Consider the following 20,856-nt stretch of genomic DNA (forward strand, 5'->3'; position numbering starts at 1 on the left):
ACGGAAAGCAAAACCATATATATGAATAATTTTAAAACAAATGGAAACTCAAAAATTAAAAGTGATAATCACTAATTTCATAGTCCTTTCAACTAAATCAAACATATTACCTCATAATCAAATCATAATGGAAGACATAACCTTAGAGGAAAGTAAGATGAAAATATTTAATGAAATTCATATTTGTGTTGGTTTGACTAAAAATGAGTTTGAATTGATTTTAAAGAAAAGATTAAAGAAGAATCAAGACATGTAAAGATCATGATCCTGAATTTTTAAAGGCACCCACTTGCATTTTGTCGTACAACATTCACATGTTTTAGAAATTTTAGGAGAAAAACACATATAAATAAGTTTGTTGAGAATGAAAGGATAAGTTTGTACAAACTTTTCATTTTCATGAATTTTGGATCAAATTATTTAGGTTTCAGTTTTTATGACCCAAATCGAAATTGATCCAATTATTCGATTTGTATCAGTTTTTTTGATTAAGTCAAGTTGAAAATTTAATGGAGTTTATTAAAAGTTATATTTGTAGTTATATGAAAACAACATAGTAAACACTAAACACAATTTAATTCTATGAAGTACTTTCCGTTATACAATCCATAGTAAAAATATTTTGTTTTAGTTTTTATTTACGTTTAGAATACAAACTGAACAAAATCCAGATCGAACAAAAAAATCATTAAAACAAATTGAAATTAAAAATCTAGTGTTTTGCAACCTGTTTGTTACTGATCAAACTAAAAATCGTTTTTGTGTTCTGCTCTACCAAGAATCTAAGAGGTTGACTCATGGTCATCCATGGCGATTTAAAAAGAGTAACGAGAGTGACGAGAGAACTGAGTGAAGTAGATTTTGAACACTTTCCATTTGGATATGCTGATTAGTCTCACGTCTCAAAAATTGCTGCTCTTGTGAGATAAAAGTGGTAAATATCTCTTAATTACGATTATATATATATGATTTTTACCTAGTATCTTTTAGTACTTATCCTCCTAGATCATTCTATTTAAATATGTAACTAATAATGACAATTCCGTTCGTATATTTAGTTTCGTCCTGTTTGGTATGACTTATTGGACTTCAGTTGATTAGTAAAATATATGTTCCAGGTAAAAATACACATAGTCACTCGCATACATACTAAAAAGAATACAATACAGAATAACTACTACGAGCTTTAAGTAAAACAAGTTCAAAGAATCAGAGTAACACACCATTTTACAGTAGAGGTCTATTACTAACACAGATGATTCAAGATTCACAAAAAGAAACTCCCCGCGAATTGAATAATCGCTGATTGGGAAGCTAGCACATTGATCCTTTTGCTTGAGCCAATTCACATGAAATAAGCCTCTTCTTGGCTGTAGATCAGCTTAAGCCTCCTCCTGAGGCCTTTGACTCTCTTTTTTTTATGTGTCTGGTTTAGTTCCCTATGTTGTTGTTTCTGAAAACTGAACATCTCTTGTTTCCACGAATTCACAGAGATGATCCGATAACAAATGCTTCTTTACAAAATCTCTAGTCTGCACTAGGTTCGCCTGAACCATGGCGCTCTCTTCTGATCATATCTAGTAGATCTTGAACAACTTCAGACATCAATGGTCTGAATTCTGGTTCAGACTAGAAAAGAAGAAAAGAAAAAAACTGTTTTTGGTCAAGCAAACACAATCACAAGCATCTCATTACAGTGTCTAATTGTCAGTCAGTATGTGCTTTTACCTGAACACACCGGGAAATTATATCAGCAAAGTGTGACAATGACTTTGCAGGGTATTGTCCATTAAGAGATGGATCAACCATTTTGCCCAATGCATCAATATCGTGAAGCTGAGGGATTGCCCACCTCACTAAGAACTGCTCTCCTCTACTTCGGTCCCTATAATTGACTCATTGATATTAATACACACTTGGCCATAACAAAAAACAAAACTAAAGCAAATAAAACAATGTGACATACATACCTATCGTAGGACATTCTACCCGTCAAGAGCTCTAACATAACAACACCAAAACTGTATACATCACTCTGCCATGTATAGATTCCAGAGTCGAACTCTGGAGCTCCATATCCGTAAGCAGCTAGCAGTTGTCCTGATAACTGATTATGATTATAAAAAATAGTTTAGTTTTTTTCTCTGATAGCAATTGTCTGTAAAACTGTGAGTAAAGCAAAGCTCACTGGGTTTTAGTACTTTACCTGACTCACAGAGCCTGATGATATTAGTGGAGCCAAACCACAATCTGAGACCAGAACACTCAGGTCATCGTCTAGTAGAACATTGGCTGATTTGAAGTTTCTGTGTATGATACGTGGTTCACACACCTCATGCAAGTACCTTAAAAACATTAACAAATGTCAGAAATCGGTAAAAAACCCGTTGAACAATTCCATATTGAAGTAAACCAAGAAACTTACTCAAGGGCCCTAGCAGCTCCAAGTGCCATACTGACACGGGTATTCCAAGAAAGTTTCTTCTTGAATTCATCGTCTGAATGCAACCCGTCTTGTAACGTACCGTTGCTGCAATATTCGTAGACCAATAGTCTTTGGTCGTGCTCAGCACAGTAACCCACAAGTTCAACAATATTGGCGTGGCGAATCCTATCTATATTGTTCACTAGTTCGATAAACTCGTGATCCTGTTGTTGTTCAGAAGCCCTCTTGTCCAACTTCTTGACAGCAAACAACTGTAAAAGACAAAAGATTCAGAACCAAAGCATAGTCTCTGAGCTTGACATGTTTGAATTAACTGCAATATACCTTTCCATTAGGAAGTCGAGCCCTGTAAACACTCCCAAGCATGCCCGAGCCAAGGAGATTTTCCTGTGAGAAGCTTTCTGTGTATTGTTGAAGAGATGCAATGGAGTAGTGCTTCACAGAAGTTAAGGGTAACCGTTTAGGGGAAGGTTTCTTAACGGGTCTTTCAGGTGATATAATTGGCATAACGGTGACCTTCTCAGCCAAAGGAGGAGGTGGTGGTGGTGGTGGAGGTGGCGGAGGAGGAGGCATCAACATTGAAAAGTCAATATCTTGACTTTCTTGTCTTGATATAGGCACAGGTCTCCGCAACCTCTCAAGGTCATGTAAAGCCTTTGGCTCCTCTCCAGCTTTCTTGAAGGGATCCCTTTGAACTGTTCATAAGCACAATACCAGCATTACTTAACAAAGGACAGTAGGAACCAATAGACAAAACTTCCAAAGTTCAATCCTACCTTTTTCAGATCGAACAGGCGGTGGCAGGACCGGAGGCCCATTTTCTAAAGCATTCTCTCTGCCTCCTCTATCAGCACCAACTTGATGCGGTTTAAAGACTCTGTTAGCATGTTCTCTTCGTCTGGCACATTTTGGCAACAGCAAGAGTATTGCCAAAACGAGAATTATGAAGACGAGGACGCCAGCGAATGCAATAAGAATTATTTTCTTAGTATGTGAAGAGTTCTTTCCCTTGGAATTCTCAGAGCTTGATCCTTCTGAATCAGAAGGTCCATCAGCAACTTTCCCTCGGTTCCTCTCATTTGGAGGAGGTGGAACTCCAGAAAATGGTCTTGTTGGAGCTGGTTTTGTTGGAGATAGAGACGGAGACAATGATGGTGCAGTCGTGGTGGAATTAGCCGTGGTGGAATTAACCGTGGAGGAATTGAATCGGTTCCCTTCATGTCTGCATCACCAAATTTAAGCATACACAAGAGCAACTTTGTAAAAAAAACACATGCAATGGCCCCAAAGGATTAGTAAAGAGAAAATAATAGAGCACTTACAGGAACTTGGGAATGCTTAGCAATTTGTCTGGTATGGGTCCAGAGAAGAGGTTATTTTCTATGTTTCTGTTTCAAGAAGACAACAAAAAGTAAGACTTTTGAAAAATTCAGCACTGTTTAAGTAAGTACTTGTACATTGTGAAAGAAAGAAACATACAAGTCTTGAAGAGGAAGGCCTTGAAGAACGTCAAGAGCTCCTGAGAACTGATTGTTCTGAACACGTCTGCAAAACTCAGACTATCAGCTTGGTGAACAACAACAAAAAAGAATCAACATTTGTTTTTGTAATGACCAAAACTTACAATGTTGTAAGAGTTGATAAATTCTCCATTGAAGGAGGCAATGTGCCGCTTAGATTGTTAGATGATATATCACTGCACAAAGATATCATATCACAAACCCATCCATATAAACAGTAACTGTTCACCAAAGGTATAAAAAAAGACGAAAGCATACAGATTAATCAGTCCGACAAGGTTTTGAAACACGTCCGGTAGCTCTCCTGATAGAAGGTTATCGTTCAAAGACCTGAAAACAAATGGTGATTGTCATCGGCACAAAGCTATTGAAAAAAATGGAGAAATTTGGGAGCAATCTGAACTTACATGTCATTCAGAAAAGTCAATGTTCCTAGAGATTCCGGAATGCTCCCGGTGAACTGATTAGCTGAAAGAAAACTGCCAAAAGGTAAAGACCATTATCATACAAACTATTCAAAGCAACAAAACCTATTAATAGAATGAATAATATACATTGTTAAGGGAGAGTATACATACAAATGCTGCAATGTAACCGGCAAATTAGTAGGTATGTTTCCTCCAATGAGATTGTTGCTAAAATCTCTGAAGATAAAGCAAAGTACACAGACCAAAAAGGTTAGAAGAAATATCAAAAATTGTATAGTCAAAATTGTCACAAGTTGTGTCTAAAAGTGCTTACATTCCCCTGATAGAAGTGAACTTGGCTAAGTTGTCACCAAGCTCTCCTTGCAAATTTGCAGCATTTACAGTTCTGTAACCAACAAAACCATTCAAAATAGAATTAAAAGAAAGACTCAATGAAAGAATAAAGAATTGTGGTCATCTGTGAAAGATCCTCCCTTACATGCTAATTATGTCTGAAACATTGCAGATAACCCCTTGCCAAGCTTCACCACAAGGGTCTCCACCAGAAGCAATCCAACCAGGAAGAACAGGTGCGCCAAGCGCAGCGAATAATCCGTTAATTGCAGCAACTGATTCAATCACAACAATGCCTGATTAATTCTCATAAAAACTGAAAAAATCCTCAACCAATATGCACAGATCTAGAAGCAGGTAAGTCAGAAAGAAAGAAAAAAAGTGATTTTACCATCATCAGGGTTAGTAGCAGCAAAGGAGATGGAAGGAATCCAGATCAGTAAAGTAAAGAGCAGAAGAAGAAGAAAGCAGCAGATAGATCTCTTAGAAGAAGAAGCCATTGTTCTCTCAAGTTCAAGAAGAGTAGAGTAAAAAAGTGTCAAAACCAACAGACATTAATCGAACAAGACCATGTCTACGAATCTGTAAACAATCCAGCCAAACAAAAAAAAAAAAAACACATCATGAAAGCGACAAGATCCATAAGTAAAAACAACTAACAATCTTTGAGAAGATGAAAGGGTTAAAAAAAAAAAAAAAAACTTACTGGAAAAGTAGAGGAATCGTCATCAACGATCTTAATGGTTGGTGAATTAAACGCAAAAAAAAAGGGTAAAGACTTTGCCTTTTTTAAACTCCCTAAAAAAAAAGCCAATCTTGAAAAAAAGATGCAAACTTTACTTTTGTTTGTTGTTATGTGGGTGAGAATGAGATTTAAGACGCAACGTAAGAGCTAAGGTTCAATGAACACGTTCAATACTTTGACACTTGACTTGAGAAAGAGAGAGAATCTCTTCTCCTCTCTATTAAGCTCGACACTCGAGGAAGGAAAAAAAAAAAAGAAAAACCCAGAACCGAAAAAAGGAAACTTTATATTCTAATTTCAGACGAGACCAGAACTAAGCAGAAGAAGAAGAAAGAGAACTGGAGAAAGTTGAGAAATTGTAATTTGGGTTTAACTGAAACAACTAGGAAAGTGTGTTTGTTCATGAAAATTAACAAACTTTTATTTTAGAAACCAAAGTTTTGACTGATACTATTGCTTCAGATCATTACTAAAAGTCCATTTTAATTAAATTTTAAAACTTAGTTAGTAGTAGTATTAATTAATCAATGATTTTTATTAACTTCATGATGTGTACAACTGTATTCCTCTATTATGTTTTTTATAGAGGACAAGTTGCGTCAAGATTCTTCTAATCCGATTCCGACCAAGAAAGAGAGAAAAGAGAGACTTTGGGTTTCAAAAGTTGTCAATTTTTTTATTTAAGGAAAAGATAAGAGACGAGAATATATAATTGGATGTTAGTTAATAGTTATACCGATCGATGTGTCTCGGTTTGGTTATTAATCTGTATAACCGGGTTAAACCATCGGTTAAGATAAACATGTTGAAACGGTGAAAAAGACCGTTGAGAAAAAATATAAAAGGGTAACGGTAAAAGACAAAAGTAGCCGCAAGAGGGGATAAAAGTTAAATAAAAGTTGGAATTGGATTCCCATTGCTGGCGACTGTCACGTGTTTCTTCACTGTCACTCACTTCCACGTCATCTCCTCATCCACTCTTAAATAAATCAATATCCTTAATTTAATTCTCGTTAATTAATCTGACTACTTCAAAATTATTATAAGGTTACAGTAATTTTGTTTGATAAAAATCATCTATCAGAGTTAATGTTTTTTCTTCTTTTATTTTTTGACAAACTACAAACTCTTACCCATTTGAAAGTATATTTATAATCTTACCTCAAAGTTATTAGCTTGATTATAGTATATGATATCTTTTTAATATATATAAACAATAGGATTATTATGAATACCTTTAATTGTAACAGAAAATAAATAATATAGGTTTTTTAAAAAATGCATTTAAGACTTTTGTAGTTTCATTTTTGTCATATAAAGGAGGCTAGTGCTTGTATCATGTCATTCAATATAGGGATTCATCTCAAAAAATATTATTGTGCATTTTGGGTTGAATATGGTGTTTCTTTCTTCCCTTTTTTTGGGCATTTTAGGGTTTATTAGATTTTTGGTTGAATATATTGTTGATAAGTGATAACATTTAAATCTTTGGTCCCCCATACGGCATTGTAAGTAATCTTGATTTTTACTACTAAAGAAAGGAAGCTACTGCTTTTACCATTTGGTGCAACATATTCGTCTCAACAATTTAATATTCTACAGTATTCTCTTTTAATAAAGAATATATTTTTGTGATCTTTTTTTTTTTGTAGTTTTTGGTTGAATATGTTGTTGATAGTATTTTAAATTCGGTTCGCATATGGCATTGTAGTAATCTTGAAATACTACAAGTCATTATGTGTGTTTAGTTGTTGATTTTTTCCTTTCTGAATATTTTAAAACAAATAGCAATCATTAATTTCGTTTATATTGATATCCCCACATGGAGGAGATGAGTTGGATCATGATGGACCAACCAACAAATCCTCTGATATTTTTATTTTTGCTTGGTTGATTATGGACCTTTGGAATGTGATATGTAGATCTCCTCTTTAAAGTAAAAAAAAAATTCCAGTCTTGGGAGTTTTGCTGGAAGAAATATATACACAAATCTGGAAAATGTATAAACGATTAAATGATAAATGTGTTTGTAGTTTTATTTATTTGATGGAAATATAAACTCCATGATCTGATACTTTTTTCATTTCTTTAAGTGGACCGATCTTGGTAACTACCAACCTAATGATAATTAAAGAAATTGCTTACCGATCGATGATTGGTTCATCATTAAAAATTATTTACCAAATTAAAGAAAAACCAGATATGAATGATAGATGGATGTCTCTGACTCCTCTGGTACAAACTATGATTGCTCCTACTTGCTTTCAGTATAATAAATAGAAAGAGATACACATTAATTAACTATATCAAAACTACATATGTAATTTAGAATTAAGAAAAAAGCTAAATATGTAATGTAATGCATGCGTCGGTCCAGAACCATACATATGGATTTTATTTGTTTAGTTGGGAACGAATGTAAAAGCAAGAAAAATGTGTGCCACACTTGGTTCATACTATACTATCTAACAGTAACAATTATGAATCATTCGCTACCTCTCCTCCATTCAACATCTAATAAATGTTTTCTTTAACGTATTGTTGTAGTATTATATTGATTCAATTTAGCCCACTTGCCTCTCACAATCTTTACCTTTTAATGCGTGTTTGCGTCTGTGACATCTAATAAATGTTTTATGTTATTTTGTCTATATCAAAATTAGACCACTTTCTTTTTCCATACTCCATTATACTGTATATACTACTACTTAGTAGTTAGTACACAACTTTATGCCACACTATTGTTTGGTTATATAGACTAGAACAATGCAATAAAATGCTTCTAAAAGATAATGATGAAGAATCAATCAATGGTCACGGCCGAAGCATGCCGGCGATGGATTGCCAAACTTCCTATGAGCCTAATAAGAGATGATGATGATGACAAAATTTCTAAGTGGTTTCACAACCTATTTATTTACATAAAATAAAATATTAATTCTTGTTACTTTTACAAATTTTGCCTCCTTTTTTCTCCCATATGCAAATCTAAAGCTAAAATAGAAATGAGTTTTACTTTTTGAAATTACAAAATTTAGTTGCTCCATCTTTTAAATCAAAAAGTTACTTTATTCTTCATTTGTAAATGGTCAAATCTGCATACATTAACACAGCCGCCACAGATTCAGAAAGATAAAAACACCAAACTAAATTTAGAAATCAGGTTTTTCTAGTTATAAGCCGAACTCCGAAATCTCTTGATAGTAGAATCATCAAGTATGTTAAGCATAACCGAATTGGTCGTACACCTAGGAGTCTTAAACTGGTTCAAGCCACCGCATTTCCCAACGCACCGTTCCGCCACTTTCCCAAACGTGCCTCGTTCCACAACTCGTAGCTCGAGCGGTCCGATCGAGTTCATGCGCCTCGACACAACGTAACCATAGTCCACAAAAGCAGTATCCATCTCCCTGCAGCATTCTTCAAGAGCCTTATCCTCTGCTTCTCCTCTGATTTCCCAGTATATGACGTAGTGACCGGGACGAGCGATAACGTCTGCCTGGCTTGTAAAGTCAACAACTTCTGCTCGTGTGGTTCGGCTCAGAAGCTGAGACGCCTTATCAACCACTCTCTGAAGATCCTTCTCTGTGTTCTTGTCAATGTTGATGGTTAAGATGAGTTTTCTTCTGTATATGAAACTTAGCTTCGGTGTGCCTTTGTGAAAACCGGTTACTTCAACGACGTCTCCTAATCTGTACCTGTAAAGACCTGAACAGAGGATAAAACAGAGGAAGCAGAGAGGCATACTAAGCTCGTTGATTATAACAATAGACAATGGAAACTGCAGTGGAGGTTTTTATTTACCTGTGAAGGTGGTAAGAACAAGTTCGTACTCTTGTCCGAGTTTGACTTGTGAAAGTGGAACAGGTTTCTCTTCGACAAAGTCACCGTCACTGCCTATGTCTGATTCATTCTGGCGCCTGTAAAGTGGTATAAACTCGAAGTAACTAAAAGTTGGAATCACGGCAAAGGTCACATCTTCTGGGGGAAGATGAGGATCAACGTTCACACCAATCCAGCTCTCGGTTGACCCATAATCTGCGCTCACCAGAGGCAAGCTGCCAGCGTAATGCCTCAGTTTTTTCAGGTACGGCAGCATGGAACCGGTCATGATTGAGGAGATGAATTTTGCATTTGGCCATAGTTTTGGGATTAAACCAAACCATCCGAGATTTGATTCCAGCTCCATGCAGATCTCTTCAATATGGGAAGCTAGAGACGGGTTTGGTCTGATCAGAGCCAATACAGTTTTCCTCATCTTGGGCAGAGTGATTCTTGAGCTGAGATTGCCTTCCTTGATGTCAGCACATATCTCTCTCCAGATTTCTTCGAAAAAGGAGAAAGCTTGGACAATGGTGTATGAAAAAGCAGAGGCGACAAACTCTACTTGGCTGGAGTAATGGAGACCAAGTAGGAGATGACAATACGTGCACTGCCCAAAATCACCTCCCGAGATGACCTCTTGTGGGCTACAAGTGAAGGACTTTGTTGTCTCTTGCTTAGTTTTAAACTCTTCACTCGCATAGTAATGTGCTGTGGCCGTTCCTACTGTCAATCCTCCTTGCGTCTTAAATTCCTTCCCAGCGTATATGAACTCAAGAATCCTCCCTCCTTCCCTTATTGGATAAAACCTTTACGAAAAAAGCATAGTAGAAAGTAATGAGCAAATGAAGAAGTGTTTACCAGAAAAGAATAGACAAGAAATGAAAACAAACCTTGATCTGTAAGCCGCTGATAATCGGAAAATCTGAAGAGTAGTTTGCGCGCTATGGCGAGTAAACGGAACATACTTTTGTCTTCCTTCTGTTGTACCAGAACTGCGTAAAAAAAAGAGAGGAGATAGGGATCAAGACAGGACATAAATCACATACACACACACAGAGAGACACAAAAAAGATGCATATACTTATACCTGAGGGACAGAACTGTGATGGGTTCTTGTGTAAGCAATGGAGAAGTCTCTCCATCTGCTATTCTTTGAATATAAGGATCTAAATCAGCATGTGAAACAATAGGCACCAAGGAAGTAAAATGAGTTTCCAAGGTATAGTCGTCCATCTTTTCTACATCAACAGTTCCAAGCCATTTCGTCAGATACTCCACTCCGGAGTTGAGCTCAAGAATCCGGCGCAGAGTCTCGCTTTGAACCTTGCAGGCATTCTCCGATACATGCTCGAACCAACCAATAACATCATCATGCCCAGCTTCTACAGTTTCCATCAAAGACAAAACTTCTGTACCTCAGCGATGCAGAATGAGTAGAACTCCTAACCCAACATATAGGGGAGTAGTGGTCATTGACCACACTATTTGTCTTCAACGAAAAAAAGTGATTGATATTTTCTTTTCTGTGTATTGTTGTTCTCACCTTTTTGGGGTCTCCTTATTTGTCTTTTCAATAGGAAAAAACCATCACAGATACCTCCATAAATGTCACGGGAATTACCGTCCACAACTTCTATCCTTCACTTATTACAGATATTAATGCGTTCTCACATAAGAGTATCCCAGTCACAACATGTGCTCCAGAGACAAACCTTAACCACAATGTATTTTGCAATATCATCCACAGTGGTCCCATGATAAGCCTCTCTACCTCCTAAAAATCAAAACCTCTACATCATGTTAGATCTCTTTCAACTGCTTTCCCTTTCCCTGTAATAATTCAGTGCAATATAGCAATATATATATGGCAAATATTAAATGAACAGAGCTCATAATCACCTATTTGAGCAATCTAGCATTAGAAATTTTAGTTCTTCCTAAAATGTGGCCAACCCTTTGATGTTTGTTTCTCAGCATATATCTGGATGAGCATGTAGGACCAAGCTACTAGTCATCACATGTTGCACAAGATATTATTATTTTTTTGGGCAGGCTGGCTCTTCCCTCAACCTCAACCTCAACCTTCACAGGCCTACCACTACTTTCACCGGGTCTAACTTTTAAAGTCCCTTCACTTTCTTTCTTTCTTTCTCCCCCAATCCGTATATACACAAAATGACAATCATGGTTTGCTAGTCAAATGAATCTCTGTAGCCTTTTCACCCTCATTATCTTCTTGATGGGTAATTAAAATCCTTAAACATCTTATCAAGATCCGTAAAGCAAAGGACTGGCTGCAGGTTAATCTCAATATAAGCCAAAAAACAGAACTGCCACCAGTTCATCTTATCTCCAAGACACCATTCAAAAAACGTGGGTAGTACTGACATGACCAGCCTCTGAGAAACATTCAAATTGTTTCAAGAAGCGCTTACCTAACCAGACGAGAACTGGTTATCCGTGGTTGGTGAACTCGGAATTTTTGGGTACACAGTACATCTTTGGATGCAACACACAGAAAAATCTAAGTTGTCCCCTTATGGATGCATCTATGAACATGGCACAAGTACAAGGCCTACATTTGGCTTGGCCTCCTTAACGAATCATATTGCCCAAAAACCACATAAACTTTCATGTAAATTTCCCTTCTTGTAAAGTCATCAATCACAAACCCATATCCATGGGGCAGTAGTACATGAAAGTCACTTCTCATCTCCATTTCTTGATACAAAGCTACAGAAGACTAGATCATATTCAGATATGCAAATCTTATCTGGCCCCAACCCTCCAGTTTCCACAGCGATTCTGAAGTTAGTCCACAGATTTCTAGCTCTACCCTACTTTACAATTTCCCTTGAGCATGCTGATAGGACTATGTTGTCAGTAACAAGATCTAGTCTGATCCTGCAACTCATAATCAATGAATTGGCCAAAAGAACCATGAAAGCCCCAATTTTTTTTCTAATTTCACCGAAACCTAATCCTATCGACATCGTTAACCAAAGCCAATACATTCATGAAACAGATAATGATTAACCTGTAGCAAATTCACCAACGAGATGTAGCACTGAAGCTCGTATACATATTTCTTTTGATCGGAATCTTTCAACAGAGACTGCCGTAGCGGTGGAGACAAGAGAACGTTGGTATAGTCCTTGAACATGCCCTGGTCTTAAATGGAAATGGTAGGGCACATAGCAACTGGTCCTATGGTCTAGTGGTCAGGACATTGGACTCTGAATCCAGTAACCCGAGTTCAAGTCTCGGTAGGACCTTCTTTTTCGGCTTCATTTTTATCCAATTCGATTTTTTTTTCTTCCATTATCGGTTTAATGTAAACCGAGACTCGGTTTGGCTCAGTTTCCTACCGTTTTGGTTTGGTCACAAAAGTCTGCTTGTGAAGTCTAAAAACTTCACCTTTGGCGGTGAGAGAGCCAACGAGAAGAGAAGAAAAAAAGGATCTTCCTTTTGAGATTTGAGAAGGAAGTACACGAGCTCCATGGCAGCTCTCTGTTGTTGTCCTACCACCATCGTCGCTGTCTCCGGGAAGCTTCCTTCACAAATTAGAATCGCCGACCAATTACCTAGACTCAGCCCTTTTAAGAATCAGAGACGATTGATTACATCAAAGAGGAGGAGTTTGGTCGTTGTTGGCTCCATCATTGAAGACAGAGAAGCAATCCAAGTGAAAAGTGTTAATTTCGAGCCACAAGAAGAACGAAAAGAAGATGAAGAAGAAGAAAAAGGAGAAGATAGAGATAACGATCGGTTGATGAGTCGAGGAATCAACGCAGCCATAGTTCTCGCCGCCGGTACTGTTGCGGTTACGAAGCTTTTATCCATCGATCATGACTATTGGCAAGTAAGCTTTATTAGGTTTTGTTTTGATTGATTGATTCTTAGGTTTCTGCAAAGCTTGCTCCTTTATGGGATTTGATTAATACCAAAGTTGATGTAATGATTGTTACTGTTCTACTTAGGGTTGGACTCTGTACGAGATACTTAGGTATGCACCTGAACACAATTGGGTTGCATATGAACAAATTCTCAAAACAAATCCAGTTTTGGCGAAAATGGCCATCAGTGGAATTGTGTATTCTCTTGGAGATTGGATTGCACAAGTAAACAAACTCAAAACCCTTTACAAAGCTTTTCTAGATTTGAGTTCTCTCTGACCATTTTGGCTGTAAATTTTATTTATGCAGTGCTATGAAGGAAAACCACTATTTGAGTTTGATCGATCTCGTGTAGTTAGATCAGGTCTTGTTGGATTCACTCTCCATGGTTCACTCTCTCATTATTACTACCAATTCTGTGAGGTAAAAAATATCAATCTTTGTTCTGTCAAGATATGTTGTAGTAACATGTCGTTAATACAATGCACGCTGAACGCCAAATCCTTGTTTTCTTCAAGGCTCTCTTTCCTTTTCAAGAATGGTGGGTAGTCCCTGCAAAAATCGCCTTTGATCAAACCGTGTGGTCTGCGATTTGGAATAGTATCTACTTTACAGTTTTAGGGCTCTTGCGTTTCCAATCTCCAGCTGACATTTTCAGCGAAATCAAGCCTACATTTTGGCCAATGATCACTGTAAGTATCAGTCTCGCCTTTGTCTTTATATTCTTATGAAAGCTTAAAGTTCTTTTTAAATATTTTGTCATGGTTTTGGTTGTGCAGGCAGGCTGGAAACTCTGGCCATTGGCTCACTTGGTTACATACGGTGTAGTTCCTGTAGACCAAAGGCTTCTTTGGGTGGATTGTATTGAACTCATATGGGTCACTATATTGTCTACGTGAGTTTTCTTCATCATCAATCTTTTTAATCCAATTTATTTGACAATGTTGGGCATATCAGCTTGTAGGCTATCATGAAGAAAAGTTTTATGTTGCTAATATTAGTTTCTTGGTTTTCATTTTGAACTCTTGAAGTTATTCAAATGAAAAGGCAGAGGCGCCAGCATTAGAGAAAACAAACTCTAACTCAAGCGAGGTTCGTCAACTGTTCCTTTTCTCTGAGCCCCCTCTTCAAAAATAGACTTGAGCGTTTGAATGTTTGGTCAGAGTCTAATTTGTACCTGCAAATACTTGACAGGAGTAGGCGATATCAGCATGTAGATTCCGGATTCTATAGACTGTAGCAGGAAGTGGATGATGAACACCAAGCACATATATTCTTTCTTTTTTGAAGAGATACCTAATACATGTATATACATTTGATTCATGGATTCTAAGATAGAATCGATGAGACAAATCTATTGTGAAATACAGATACATCAAACTCAAAACACCAGCAAAAAAGAAACAGGATCAAGCTGCGCACAATGCTCAAGCATAACAATTTTCTCAAGATCAGTTATCAGAAATAACATTAAAAACTAATTTCAAGTCTTCGACTTCTCTTCAGAGAATCTGGGAAGCTGGACAAGTGAGTTTACGCGTGTGACGCCTTCTAGACCCAACCAGTTTTGATCACCTACCGTCTTCTCATCCTCTGCATCAGTCTCTGTATTAACATTACCGTTTGTCTCATTTTCTTGATCTGATGATGATCTAACTGTGAAGTTTCTTTGGAGACATGGTTCTGATCTTTGACCATCATCTGATTCTACTGCATTCGTGGCTGAAGAGAAGCCCTGTTCATCATAATCCGACTCAGAATCCATTTTACCATCCAGAAACAAACACACCACTGCACAGTCATCCATTTTGGAAGTCGGATACTTTAGTTTCCATTCACGCGCAGCTGAGTTCACCAAGATCCTAGCAGCTGATGCCCGGCTTGTAGCTGAAGCTACAATGTCAACAACTTCTTCGTTGCTTAACACATCCCATACCTGTTCAATAAATCTCAAAGTTCAGTAAAGCCTTTGTCTTGAAGCTCAGAAATTATATAAGATCACTTGTTTACTTACTCCGTCTGAGGCAAGAACAACAAATTGATCTTTGTCTGTAAGAACACGGTGAGTGAACTCAGGTATTGAAATGACTCCATAATCTTTTAGACAGAAGTCACCAAACGCCCTAGCCATGGCCAATCCAGGTGCATCATCATAAGGTAGCCAGACTCGCGGCACCTCTGGCTCATCTTCAAGCGCAAATACTCGACCTTTACATCGTTTGATCCTCTCAGCTTCCCCTATCAGACACACAAAACGGTGAGTTGAGTATTCGACTTCCAAAATGCATACAGGCCAAGAAAAAAAAAAAAGATTATGAAAAGGTGTTAAGCATACTCGGTAGATCCGGCTTCAGATCAACTGTGAGTTGAGTTGCCACCATAGAATCATTACTATCTTTCGATCCAAGGATGGCTCGAGAATCCCCAATGTTTCCCATGAAGAGATTAGACCCCTGAACAATCAAAAGAAATCATCTAGATCAGAGGAAACAGGGTTGAAACCGAGAGAGAGCTCTTTGTTCTCTAGATCTACCTGTTTAAGAATTGTTACACCAGTGCTGCCACTGCAGAAACAGTCCAGATTAGGATGAGACCGCAGTTCCTTATCCATGGCTTTAAATGATTTCATGAAAGCTTCACCCCACAGGCCTTTTAGTTTATCTTCATCAGATCCTTCTTTAACAGCTTCTTGGACAGCCGATTTGCTTGAACTTCTTCTGAATCGAGTTCCTTTAGAACCGTTTTGCTTCGACTGAAGCCTATGGAAGAAAGACTGCAACTTCACAGGCAATGTGTCTCTCACCTTTCTAGCAACAAGATGACCATAAGGACCATGACCATCAAATACACCACAAAAGGTCACATCTTCAGACATAAAATCCTACAAAAAGCAACAGCAACTCCCGCTTTATAGTTGACCAAACTGTTAGAAATACAAAAGAAAATAGTCTGAATAACTCACTTCCCACACAATCATGGCGTCCTGATTAATACCCTTGCGTCCTTGTTGAGTGAAAATGCAAGAACTCCTGCTCTTGCTGCTGCTGGTGATCCGATTTGGTATAGAAGTCAAGTTCTGCAGCGAGACGATGTGGTCTGAAAAGGTTCTCTTCGCCCTTTTGCTCACACAACAACCAATCCCAAGGTATGGTCGACGCACAGGCTTCTCCCCATTGCTCCAGCTGCTGCACGTACTCTTACTACTAGTCGATACACAACCACCCATTGTTCAATCCCAGCGGTTTTTATATAGACGAGAAAAGAGACTCCTTGTGTACCACCAACAGATCTCCAAATGTTATGCTCTAGTAGAAAATTTAGTCTAAGCAGAGAGCTTTTACATAAGTGTTGTTATGTTTAATAGTATATACTCTCTGGGGAAGCCTTCGATTTAAACCTGAGAAGCAATGCAAAAAAAGGATTCAGTATATAGTTTAACAGCAGTCTCAACAAGAACACAGAGAAAAAATAAGCCTCAATAAGAAAGTAAAGACCAAAAATGCAGCATGTGATCTTGACAATAGAATAGAGTATATATTACTACAAAGACTGTCCTGATTGTTTATCACTGACACATTACCACCATTGGGGATCTTATAAATCTATGTTCTGCGGCTTTGTTTACTAATCCCTGTGATTAAATTAAGGCTAAAGTAGGACCTACAAGAATCACAAAAACATAAAGATCAAGAACAGAGTTTTGAAAGTAATGTTTTTTCTACAATGTTCTATAGAAAATGGCATTACTTGAATACTGAGAACTGACAACATCCTGAAACAGATCAAACCCAGGCAAAATCTAAGCGTTATTTGAAGATTACTTACAAACACATGTCTATCTATGACTATAACCAAATTCTCTTGAGAGTTTTACATTCACTTTCTTTGTGGCTATATACATATCTCCCGAAACGTTAACACAAATTCAGAAGAAAAAGCTACCGTTTTTAGAGCAAAGGGATCCACTTTTTAGGAATCCAATGTAGTAAAGTGAATCGAAAAAGAAAAAGAAAAAATAAAAAAAACAAAACACCAAACTAATGCAGCGTGATTATGAAGAGGAAAGAAAACAAAACTGTTGATAAAACTAGAGCAGAGTGATGAACTGAAACAAAACAAACAGAGAGGACTTAAATCATGGTAACAACAAGAAACCCATATAGAGAAACAGAACGGTTCAAGAAATCAAATGTGAGAAATATGAAAGTAAAAAAAGAACGAACCTTTTGTGTCTCTAAATGAAGAACAGTTGTTGTTGATTCACAGACTGGAAAACAGAGCCACAGAGAGGTAGTGAAAAAGAGAGAATAGGTCTGAATGAGTGTGGGGATCGACCTCATTAATTGAAAGAGGAAAATAAACATAGGAGAGAGAGAGTGATAAAAGAGAGAAAACAAAAAAAAAAGAGTTTCCCCAAATAATCGAATTTTTAGAATTTATTAATTTCATGAAAGAGATAGATAGATAGATATTATTAAAGCTGCTTTAGTGCTTTTGCAAATAACTTTCTAAATCTAATTTCAATTTGTATGAAGATGAAAATTTTGATTAGCTTTCCAAAATTAATCCAGTCCATACACTCTCCATCACAAAAAAAAAATTGTATTACTTTCTATATATATAAATAAAACACTAATCCATAATGGTCTAAAATATCCGGAATATAATGAAAATTATTTGAATATTCGGAATCTCTTTTTAAAAATAAATACAATGATACATAGAAGAATAATAATATTGTCCATGCGCAAAGATTAATTTATAGTGTAAACCTTTTTTCTCAATAAAAAAAGGTATTTTTGATTATCAACTTTGAATTTTTTCTTATAGCACATATTGATTATTAATATTAAAATTATATTTGTATGAATTGAGTTAATACAGTTCAAATAATTTCATATAAAATCAGCATGTATACACACGTTAGAAATATTTTCTCATGGTAATGGTACTTTAATAAGAAAATAAAATGTATTTGGATCAAGTTTTATTTCTTTATATAGTCGCATGCTATGATGATGATGAGGATGGGCCTGAAACTTTAAGCTTTGATTGCATCTCTAACAGTAATACCTGTTTCCCCTCACCAACATGATTCATCCCTCTTTTTTTTTTTTTTGGTTCTAAGTTTATAATAATTTAATTTGATGATGTTTACTTGTTCAATCATTTTACGCATTTTCACAAGTTCTGACTTTTCTTTTCTTTTTTTTTTCAGATTTTGAGTGTATGCAAGTGACAGACAAATTCATCCACTTATCTTTGAACTTTTTCTAGTTGTGTTGAAATACGTATGTAAATACTCTTTCGTGTGTTCATACTTCGAACCTTCGTATGTCGATATCAAATAGTAAACCTTTTCTTATGTTTTCCCTCCTTTGTGTTTCCTAATTAAAGCGACACGATGATCAAGATGATATTTTTTTTTTATGGGCACTAAAAAGCCAATAATATGTTCTTTCACTTTTTTTTCTCCACATCCTAATCCGTTTCTCCTTTTTCTTTCATAGTTTCATACTATGTTTTTTGTTTGTTAAACTCTTTTTTTATGCTGTTATTTGAATTAAAGCTTTCATATTGTTTTAGATTTCGATTTAAATGTGTCCTCAATCAATATTCATTTGTAAAAGTCTAGTAAGGTTCCGTTTGCTTTCCAAAACACGAAGTCCATAAAAAATCTAACCTTAGACACTGTTTACGAGGACTTGATATGATAATGCATAGATTATTATAAGTTATAACTGTGTAATTGTGATTTCTCTAAACAGTTTTTTTGCATGTTTATGTGGAGTATGAGATGAAAAAATTGTTTGACTAACAACAAAAATTATGCAAGAAAATGCGAAATTATTTATGTCCACAGAGAATTATTATGTACTGCCGACATTAGACTGTTATACAATAGTATGCACTTTTGTTGAATTTATTCATTCAGTATTCACATTGTCAGTAAAATTTATTTTATTTTTGGTGGTTTCTTTGTATATTTATATTCTGAATTATATTACTATGTTCCAATCAAAACTCTAACATATATCATCAATATATGAATGGAATTTGATATCTTTAACTCGGGTGTCAACTCAACCTCCTAATCACAAGAACCATATGCAATAATGCAAACTAAATTATAGGTTAGAAATAAGAAAGGTGAAAGGAGTTGGGAAATAAGTAAAAAGGATATCTTATGTTAGAAGAAAAGGAACGGCATCATCATCTTCCCATGTGTATGATAGCGATTTATGTCATGTGGTGGTGGGTCAATTTCACCATATATATACTATGTTATATGCTCTAAATCGTATGATCAAACTATATATTGTACAATATTACATAAAATAGCTCACACAAGGATCATACAACTCTTACTCTTAAATCTTTGTTTTCTAGTTCTTAGCGACAGTGTTTGCAATGAGACATTTAGTTATCTTGTTGTCTACAATAAAAACACCTGCTTGTGTCATATGGTTATGCCATATTATGATGAATTATCAACTTCTTTTTACATTATCAACTGCTTGTTTTTTTTACATTATCAACTACAAATTCTAAATCCGACTCACAAAAGAATAGAAAAGAGAGAGAGACATCAATCGAAGTTGTCCCAAGAGGCCACTGTGAGTCTCATCATTGGGTTTACAAAAATCATCAGGCCTATCTAGCCCAAAATATTTGATTAGGCCCAAAAACCTTATCTCAATATACGCTAAGTTCCAAATCTTTGTATACGATGGGAACTACGAATACCGTTACGTGGTAAAAAATCCAAAAGCTCCCAAAGCCATCGGTAGAGTAGAAGAAGTACAACACTACAACTAAAACGTCACTCTCATCAACTTCGTTTTCAGTTCCCTAAATCACGATGATCGCCTTAGCTATCATCAAAGTTCAAACCCATCTGGCATCCCCGCCGCCTTATAAACCGGTCATTTACCCATAACCAACCATACCGGCTTTCTTGATTTAAAGAATTCGGTTTAACGGAAAATAATAAAAGCATGGCGTCTGTAATTTATGTGCCAAGTGTCACGAAAACTACCACATAGCCCGATGGACACGTGATTTGCTTGTCACTACCGAGTGTCCGAGTCTACCCGTCGAACCTCTCAACATCGTGTGGTTTTTTTTTTTGGTTATATTTGTTAGGGATAATAAATTTTATAATTAATGTTTTTTTTTTTTTTTTGTTAACCGTGGGGATTCTAAAGGCTTTTTAGGCCCAAAGACTAATCCCACGAGGCCCACGAGAAATCCACGTTTTCTTACCACTTAAGGCGTCTCTGGGTGGCCAATGGGATTTGAACTGAGAGTACCAATTAATGTTAGTACTGAGAGTACTATAAGTTAGTTAATCTCTTATTTTTCTCACTCGAAAAAAAAAAAAAACTCAAAACAAAGCTCTTTTTCTTTTCTTTTTTTAAAAAGAAGACTCTTTTACATAAAGAAATTCGTGATATTATAGTGATTAAACCAATATCAAAAATGACATTTTAAAAAAGTAATTGCATAAATTTTCAGAGATTGGTTTTGACTGTCTTAATTTTTTTTAAAAATGTGTGTGAAGATATATGTAGACATATAGTAATAATAATACATACAGTATGTACTACTAGAATTACTATATTTAAAAATTAAACCTTATTTTTCTATAATAGGACTAACA

At 36.2% G+C, this 20,856-nt stretch overlaps 4 protein-coding genes and 1 non-coding gene across 9 annotated transcripts; 2 read left to right on the forward strand and 3 right to left on the reverse strand.

Moving 5' to 3' along the window:
* Window positions 1–1,093: 1,093 nt before the first annotated feature.
* Window positions 1,094–6,165, reverse strand: LOC104715321 (protein STRUBBELIG-RECEPTOR FAMILY 3). Of its 2 annotated transcripts, none has more exons than XM_019233663.2 (17): window positions 5,434–6,165; window positions 5,119–5,309; window positions 4,873–5,002; window positions 4,708–4,779; window positions 4,545–4,610; window positions 4,374–4,434; window positions 4,225–4,296; window positions 4,071–4,142; window positions 3,926–3,991; window positions 3,769–3,834; window positions 3,223–3,668; window positions 2,771–3,141; window positions 2,426–2,697; window positions 2,207–2,345; window positions 1,971–2,107; window positions 1,729–1,885; window positions 1,094–1,629 (listed from the first exon to the last, which is right to left on the reverse strand). In XM_019233663.2, coding segments are annotated over exons 6-17 (1,902 nt in total). In that variant the 5' UTR covers window positions 4,376–4,434; window positions 4,545–4,610; window positions 4,708–4,779; window positions 4,873–5,002; window positions 5,119–5,309; window positions 5,434–6,165; the 3' UTR covers window positions 1,094–1,527. The 2 variants fall into 2 exon arrangements, with proteins under 2 accessions (XP_019089208.1, XP_010431041.1); XM_010432739.3 differs by having other exon boundaries at window positions 4,374–4,445; window positions 5,434–6,154.
* Window positions 6,166–8,520: 2,355 nt separating this feature from the next.
* Window positions 8,521–12,442, reverse strand: LOC104715330 (indole-3-acetic acid-amido synthetase GH3.10). The gene is made up of 5 exons (XM_010432745.3): window positions 11,197–12,442; window positions 10,385–11,071; window positions 10,188–10,289; window positions 9,277–10,103; window positions 8,521–9,180 (listed from the first exon to the last, which is right to left on the reverse strand). The coding sequence occupies exons 2-5, from the start codon at window positions 10,690–10,692 to the stop codon at window positions 8,642–8,644; spliced, it is 1,776 nt and encodes a 591-aa protein (XP_010431047.2). The 5' UTR covers window positions 10,693–11,071; window positions 11,197–12,442; the 3' UTR covers window positions 8,521–8,641.
* LOC104715355 (uncharacterized) lies at window positions 11,908–14,580 on the forward strand. Its single transcript, XM_019233676.2, is given in 9 exon segments — window positions 11,908–12,563; window positions 12,658–13,159; window positions 13,278–13,418; window positions 13,503–13,616; window positions 13,712–13,885; window positions 13,973–14,088; window positions 14,225–14,326; window positions 14,328–14,357; window positions 14,359–14,580. Coding segments are annotated over 8 exon segments (1,092 nt in total). The 5' UTR covers window positions 11,908–12,563; window positions 12,658–12,796; the 3' UTR covers window positions 14,411–14,580.
* Window positions 12,501–12,572, forward strand: TRNAQ-CUG (transfer RNA glutamine (anticodon CUG)). The gene has a single exon. It is a non-coding gene; the product is annotated as a tRNA-Gln (tRNA).
* On the reverse strand, window positions 14,445–17,783 carry LOC104715337 (putative protein phosphatase 2C 52). 4 transcript variants are annotated; one of them, XM_010432756.3, is made up of 7 exons: window positions 17,417–17,555; window positions 16,774–16,853; window positions 16,156–16,590; window positions 15,727–16,074; window positions 15,529–15,646; window positions 15,208–15,431; window positions 14,445–15,129 (listed from the first exon to the last, which is right to left on the reverse strand). In XM_010432756.3, the coding sequence occupies exons 3-7, from the start codon at window positions 16,417–16,419 to the stop codon at window positions 14,677–14,679; spliced, it is 1,407 nt and encodes a 468-aa protein (XP_010431058.2). In that variant the 5' UTR covers window positions 16,420–16,590; window positions 16,774–16,853; window positions 17,417–17,555; the 3' UTR covers window positions 14,445–14,676. The 4 variants fall into 4 exon arrangements, with proteins under 4 accessions (XP_010431058.2, XP_087321360.1, XP_010431054.2 ...); XM_087465234.1 differs by lacking the exon at window positions 17,417–17,555 and adding an exon at window positions 16,941–17,321; XM_010432752.3 differs by lacking the exon at window positions 16,774–16,853 and having other exon boundaries at window positions 17,417–17,783.
* Window positions 17,784–20,856: the final 3,073 nt, after the last annotated feature.

Source organism: Camelina sativa, chromosome 2 (assembly GCF_030686135.1).
Source record: "Camelina sativa cultivar CO46 ecotype springtype chromosome 2, ASM3068613v1".
In the NCBI taxonomy this organism is placed as follows: Eukaryota; Viridiplantae; Streptophyta; class Magnoliopsida; order Brassicales; family Brassicaceae; genus Camelina; species Camelina sativa.

What these genes read in the sequence shown, in the direction of transcription:
- LOC104715321 (XM_010432739.3), bottom strand. Translation starts at nt 5,227, where the DNA reads ATGGCTTCTTCTTCTAAGAGATCTATCTGCTGCTTTCTTCTTCTTCTG. An exon ending in TTATCAACTCTTACAACATT is followed by an intron (nt 3,992 to 4,070) that starts GTAAGTTTTGGT and finishes TGAGTTTTGCAG; the next exon opens with ACGTGTTCAGAACAATCAGT. An exon ending in TAATTTCCCGGTGTGTTCAG is followed by an intron (nt 1,630 to 1,728) that starts GTAAAAGCACAT and finishes CTTCTTTTCTAG; the next exon opens with TCTGAACCAGAATTCAGACC.
- LOC104715337 (XM_010432752.3), bottom strand. Translation starts at nt 16,419, where the DNA reads ATGGGTGGTTGTGTATCGACTAGTAGTAAGAGTACGTGCAGCAGCTGG. An exon ending in ACGCCATGATTGTGTGGGAA is followed by an intron (nt 16,075 to 16,155) that starts GTGAGTTATTCA and finishes TGCTTTTTGTAG; the next exon opens with GATTTTATGTCTGAAGATGT. An exon ending in TTGTTCTTGCCTCAGACGGA is followed by an intron (nt 15,130 to 15,207) that starts GTAAGTAAACAA and finishes TTTATTGAACAG; the next exon opens with GTATGGGATGTGTTAAGCAA.
- LOC104715330 (XM_010432745.3), bottom strand. Translation starts at nt 10,692, where the DNA reads ATGGAAACTGTAGAAGCTGGGCATGATGATGTTATTGGTTGGTTCGAG. An exon ending in ATCACAGTTCTGTCCCTCAG is followed by an intron (nt 10,290 to 10,384) that starts GTATAAGTATAT and finishes TTTTTTACGCAG; the next exon opens with TTCTGGTACAACAGAAGGAA. An exon ending in TGTTCTTACCACCTTCACAG is followed by an intron (nt 9,181 to 9,276) that starts GTAAATAAAAAC and finishes TCCTCTGTTCAG; the next exon opens with GTCTTTACAGGTACAGATTA.